Source organism: Pteropus medius, unplaced genomic scaffold (assembly GCF_902729225.1).
Source record: "Pteropus medius unplaced genomic scaffold, Ma_sr-lr_union100, whole genome shotgun sequence".
NCBI classification, from domain to species: domain Eukaryota; kingdom Metazoa; phylum Chordata; class Mammalia; order Chiroptera; family Pteropodidae; genus Pteropus; species Pteropus medius.
The window spans coordinates 3,347,748-3,353,922 of record NW_024354503.1 but is presented as its reverse complement, the minus strand read 5'-3'; the positions used below and the strand labels follow the sequence as shown (position 1 = coordinate 3,353,922).

Here is a 6,175-nt window from a genome sequence, read left to right as displayed (position 1 = left end):
CTAGTAGTCCCTGAGGCTGAGGTGGGTAGATGCAGCCCTAATCCCAGAGGGCCCCAGCCAGATCCCCAGCCAAACCTGCAGGAGCCGTCACCTCTCTTTTCCTGGGGACAGTGAGGAAGAATATCAGTTCAGCGCTGCTGACTACGCCCTGGCGGCTGCCCTGGTTCTGACGGCCTCCTCAGAGACGTCTTGGTAAGTCAAGTGACCTTTCCAGAGAGCCCTGGGCTGAGAAGGGGCCATCCTGTCCAGTCCCCTGCCTCCCACACTGAGCTTAAAAAAGTTGCCCAAAGTGACACATCTAGAATAAGGGGTTAGGTCAAGCTCAGGGCTGTCTGAGCACAGAGCCCACCCCACTGCCCTCTGGATGGGTTCACAGGCGATAGTGAGAGATCACCCCCAAAGGAGAGGTTGGGGTCCACCCTTCACCACAGGACTTCACATGGTGAGGGAGGGGGCTGGGGAGAAGAGGAGCAAGTAAACCAGCCCCAAGTTTCAGACACGAGTCCCGAGACTTGGGGGCCTCTGAGTGCGAGAAGATGGAGAGGCCGCATCCTGGGCTACGAGGCCAGGTTCTGGTCCTGGTCCTGGCTGGCCCGAAGCAAGTCACCGAGCCTCTGGTGTCCTGTAAAACAGCGAAACTAATGCCGATCCACTTGTTTGCAGTGAGAACAGGACAAACGATGGTTTGCGGAGGGGCCTTGCGGACTAGCGCAATAGTAGTTATTACGCGCCTACCGTAAGCAGGACTGGCTCAGGGTACTTTGGAGGCAAGAGACCATTAAAAGTTGCTTTGGTCCTCAAGTGCAGGTGGGAAGGCTGGGCATGGGGATGGCACTTGCTGGGACGTCTCCCCGCCCCCCGACCTCGGGCTCTTGCCCGCCCGCGTCCTCCGTTACCACAGGGAGGCCCAGCTGAGGCGCCGGAGCTCCGCTGTGGAGCTGGAGGAGCGCGGGCAGAAGCGCGTGGGCTTCGGCAACGACCTGGAGAGGACGGAGATCGCTTTCCTACGGACCCAGTGGCTGCTGCGCCAGAGCCGGGACCGGAAGGCGCTGAGGCGGCGGGTGAGGGGCGTGGGCTGGGGAGCCCTAGGGCCCTGGGACCTGAGACCCATCACATGCCACCCACCTCACCCTGCCCAAGAAGCAGCTGGACATCGGGAAAGATCCCCGCCGACCCTGCACATCGGCCCGGGGTCTGAATCCTGGCGTCCTCCTCCGCTAGCTGTGTGACCTGAGGCAGGCAACTCATTCTTCCTGAGCCTTGGTTTTCTTATCTGCAAAACCAGTCTATGTGGTTGTACCAACTCTGTGTTGAGAGGGGAATTAAATGAGATTGAGCTTGGAAAGTCCCTCTCCCCGTGCCTAGAACTTGGAAGACCCTCAGGAAATGCAATTCATGGCAAATGTCAGAGATTCGAAGCCACCCTCTGAACCCCTTCCCTGGGCAGGAGAGCTATAACTAATACTCGATGGGCTTTTTCAGCGCCCATGTTTTTCACGTATAAACTCGTTGAATCCTCACTATAACCCCATGGGAGGGTGGGGGCATATTGTTATCATCCCCATTTTACAGATAGGGAAGCCGAGGACTTGACTATAGTCTCACAGCTAGTAAGTAGCAGAGTTTGGCCTTGACCCCAAGCCAGCTGGTTTCAAAGCCCATGTTCTCTCTTCTGGGCCTCACTGCCTCAGCTGCCGCTGAAGGGGGCGGCCTCCAGCTCATGTAGGTCTGACTCCAGAGCTTGGGTGTCAGGGGAAAAGTTGACAGCAAGTCACAGACCTTCTCCTGCCTCCAGACAGAGGAGAAGGTCCGGGAGGCCAAGGAGCTGCGGGAGCTGTGTTCCAGCCGGGGGCCCTGGTTCTGGATCCCACTTCGCTCCCACGCCGTCTGGGAGCACACCACAGTCCTGCTGACCTGCACCGTCCAGGCCTCGCCTCCACCCCAGGTCACCTGGTAAGCCACTGCGGCAGGAGAGAAGGGACCTCAGGCTGCTGCCTCCACACCCTGGGCCTCCACGGTTCTGCGAGTGTGAGTTCCTCACAGCCCAACGCCTCCCAGGGGCCCAGCCCACCCCCTAGAAATTACTGCAGCCTCAGAATAGCTGCAGCCCCACAGACCCTGAGCTCTGCCCACCCCCCGAACAGAGCAGCAGCTGCTGGGGAGGCTCAGGAAGGGGTTATTCTTAGCTGCCTCCCAGCCAACCTGAGGCTAGAAGACTGGGCCACAGGGGAGCCAGCACTTGTAAAAATATGATTCTGGTGGCATGAGAAGGCAGCTGCTCCCAGCTGGGTGTCTCCAGGATTGGAGGATGACGGTGGAAGGTAGGGGAGGGGGCAAGAGAGCCGGAGAGGATGTGAGGAGGGCAGGGGCCCTACAGAAGGAGCTCGGGCCTGGGGCAGGAGCCCTGCGCTCCAGGCCTAGCCGTCTCCCCACTAACTCAGTGTGTGGTCTCAACTATGTCTCTTAACCCCTCCCCCCCAGTTCTGCCTCAGTTTCCTCTTCTGCAAAATGGGTTGAAGACCTCCTGTCCAGCTTGCCTGTGGTGAGGATTTAATGCCATAGCAATGTGGAAGGCTTCAGAACTTGAAAAGTGCTGAGAAAGCAAGAGACGCCATTCCTGAGAGTGTACCCATAACAAGACCACGGAGTCTGGGCCTTGCTGGTGGAGGCTGGGGAGGGGGCAGGTGTCTCCTGAACAAGCCTGGTGGAATTCGGGGCGGGCGTGGCCTGGCCGTGTCCGGGGTCTCGGTTCTGCCACAGAGGGAGGGGTGTCATTCGCACAGCTGAGCCCACTGCTTCCTGAGTTCCCCTGGGTCTAAGGCTCATCGTCAGGCACTTCTTTGTTTGGAAAACAAAGAAGGGATTTCAACAAATATTTACCCAGAGCATAATCCGTCCCAGACCCTAACTCAGGCACTGAGGTGGAGAAATGACCCAGACAGTCTCGCCTTAAGGGACTCTCAGCCCAGAAGAGAAACATCAGCGCACAGAGAAGCACGTTCACGGGTGAGATTTGAGGTAAAAAGAGTGGAGGTGAAGAGAAGGAAGTGGCTGCCTCTACCTGGAGGATCTGGGAAGGCTTCTCAGAGGAGGTGACATGTAAGCCAGATCTTGAGGGTGAACAGACCGTAGTCTGATAGGAGAGAGAAGATAAGCACACAAATAACCGAGATCACAAAGGAAAAAGTAACAGCTTATACTCGAACCCGCTTTATATTGACCCAGCACTTGTCTCTCATTTGAGCCTTGGGGCCGCTCGTGAGGTAGGGACCTTTATCCACATTTCACAGGTAAGGCAATCAGGGCTCAGAGAGGTAGTATGACTTGTCGAAGATCATGCAGCCAGTGCGAGCCAGGATTCAAACTCAGGTCTCTTACCTCCCAGCCCATTGCTCTCTCCACTGGCCTAAAGAGTGAGAAAGTCATCGTTACAGTTGTTTTTTTGTTTTGTTTTGTTTTTTTTCCTTAAAGCACATATAATGCTTCAGAAGTCAGAGAAACAGAAAGCAATTAGGCCAGGAGCAATCAAGAAAGGCATCTGGATGGAGTCAGCATTGGGACTGGTCATTATCAGATGGCGTTCATTCAAAAAAGTGTGCCAAGCACCGTGCTGGGCACTGGTGTTCTGTGGGGACCAAGGCGGTCCCTGCCTGCCAGTTGCTGGTCCAGCAGGAGAATTGCTCCTGACAGCTGGGCTGGGCGAAGTGGGGGTCAGCACCTCAGCTGTCCCGGCAGCACGCCCTGCCCTGCCCTGGCACTGAGGCCCACGTCCAAGACATTCCATGGGAGCCTCAGACAGGGGGGCTTGTTTCCTCCTCTGCCGGCAAGGTTGCCACAACAAAGAGCTGAGCATTCCTTGTAAGTAGTGGAAGCCAAGGCCAGGGCCACCTCCAGTGGCCCCTGCAGCTCTTGGCTTTGGAGGCTGATTTTCCACCATCAATCACCTCCAGGAGGACCATACATCGTCCTCGAATTGGCCTCTGGAGCTCTGTCCAGGCCCTGGGAGAGACCCAGCTCCCGGGTCAGGAGGACAATCCTGGCCTCCCAAGCTCATCAAGCATGTCCATTCATTCAGCAATTATTGAGCACTTCCTGAATGCAAGGGCTACAACAGGGCAAGTTAGGCAAGGCCATGTTTATGCTGCAGAAGTCGGTCCTGGCTGTGGTTTTACCTGATGTCAGAATCAACCTCCCCGGCCAAGCAGCCTTAAAAAGTAAAATTTAACACCAAACTACGTAAGGAAAAAATTAATTTAGATAAATAAGAAAAACGTCACTCTTTTACGTGGGCCTCTCCGAGCCAGGCGCCTGGCCCCAGTTGTCACATTTAATGCTGTTTAATGATTGGCTGCCACTTAGGATCATCGGCACAGCACGTGCCATCAAGGGCCTGCCATGCAGGCAGGAGAAGCCCAGAGAGAGGGCGAAGTGAGCAGTGAGGCCCCTGGCTGTCCAGGTCTTTCCCAGAGCCTCAGCAGCAGCCAGTTTTTCTGAGAAAAGCAGAGGCTGGCCAGGCTGATGTATCTGGAATGTTCCTGATAGGTGGGTGCTGGGGAGCCTGACTTTGCCCTCCAGACCTGGGAGAAGTGGAGAGATTGGGCACCCAGATTAGGCCCCGCCCTCCGCAGAGGAGATCTAGTTGGGCTTCTTTCAGAAGAGAGCACAGCCAGAGGGCTGTGTGATAAGGCGTGGGTATGGCACTGTTTGGTTGCCATGGAGACAAACAGGGCAGGGAGGGGAGCCAGGTCCAAAGATGGCAACACACTGAGGCTGGGGCACCCGCTCTTGGCTGAGGCCTCCTCTTCATCCTCAACCACCTTTGGGGCCAACTGTCTGTGCAATGGTATCGTGGACACAGAGGCCCAGAGACGGGGACTGACTTGCCCAAAGTCGTACAGCAAGACGTGTCCAGAACCCAGGACTTTTAACTTTGACAGACTTCCACTCACCAGCCCTGACTCCTTAGACCTCCAGACCCCTATCCGCAACGGGCTATGGACAGAGGCAAGGCAATCTCACTGTCTAGTGCCCATGGAAGGGAGAATAAGACCCCAGCGTCTACAGGACACAAACAGTGGTTTCCAGGAGTGGAGGGTGATCTGCTGGGTCTTGCTCAGGAGTCACCTGAGATACCCAGGTCCCACCCCCAGATATTTCTATGTTATTGGCCTGGGGTACAACCTGGACATGGAAGGTTGTTTAATGGCTTAAATAAGATAGAAGTTTGTTTTTCTTTCATATAAGTGTCTGACGTAGACAGGGTAGGGTCGCTATGGCAACTCCACTCACCGATTCCTTGGGGACTCAGGCACTGAGGAATTCGGCTCACTGCTGGAGAGTGCGGCCTTTGTCTTCTCTATGCAAGGTGGCAGTCTTCACAGCCACGTTATCGCCACAGGATGTAGGAATAGATGACATAAAAAGAGGCGGAAGGAACCATATGACATTTGTCTTGTTTTCTGTCGACGATACTTAGTCACATAGCTACACCAAGCAGAAAGAGGCTAGAAAAGATGATATATATTTAGTGGCTCCGTGATAAACTCTATTCCTTTAGGATAAGAGGAGAATGCCTACAGGAGAATAATTAGCCATTTTCGGTGCAAATTTCCAAAGGCTTTTAGGTTTAAAATCGAGGCATGGAGATTTTCAAAGCTTCCTCTAGTGAGTCTTAATAAAAGGCAAGATGAAGAACTGCATCCTGGGGGATCGACAGGGAGATAGGGATGGGGGTACCTTCCCTGGCAACCTCCTCAAAGAGGAGGGAAAAGCTGGGGCCTTGGTCCCTAGAGGGGCTCCCATAGGGAGAGAAGCAGCTACTCCTAATTACAGGTTCCCTCTTAACTGCCCCCATGAAGGAGAATGAACTCTTGATCATTTATAGGGCCCAAGAGGAAATCTTTACATGTCTTATCCCAGTTGATCAGCACAGCAACCCTAGGCCAGTGCTGTCCTTTGATTTCACAGATGAGGACCACTGAGGTTCAGAGCAGGGAAAGCGCTGCCCCAGGTCACAGGAGTGAGTAAGCAGCACAAAGCTGACATTGGAATCCAGGTCCAAGATGCTCTGGATCCTTCTCGCTCGGAACGACACTGCCTGCCACAGACCACTGTGTCTCCACAGGTACAAAAATGACATGAGACTCGATCCTCGCCTCTTCCCTGCTGGAAAGTA

At 54.8% G+C, this 6,175-nt stretch overlaps 1 protein-coding gene across 1 annotated transcript in view; it reads left to right on the top strand.

Moving 5' to 3' along the window:
- MYOM3 (myomesin 3) overlaps positions 1–6,175 on the top strand; it is a 47,367-nt gene that overhangs the window by 2,611 nt on the left and 38,581 nt on the right. Inside the window, exons 2-5 of the mRNA XM_039854823.1 lie at positions 48–192; positions 902–1,061; positions 1,796–1,953; positions 6,125–6,172. Coding sequence (XP_039710757.1) covers positions 48–192; positions 902–1,061; positions 1,796–1,953; positions 6,125–6,172 — 511 coding nt within the window. The remainder of the gene's footprint in view (positions 1–47; positions 193–901; positions 1,062–1,795; positions 1,954–6,124; positions 6,173–6,175) is intronic.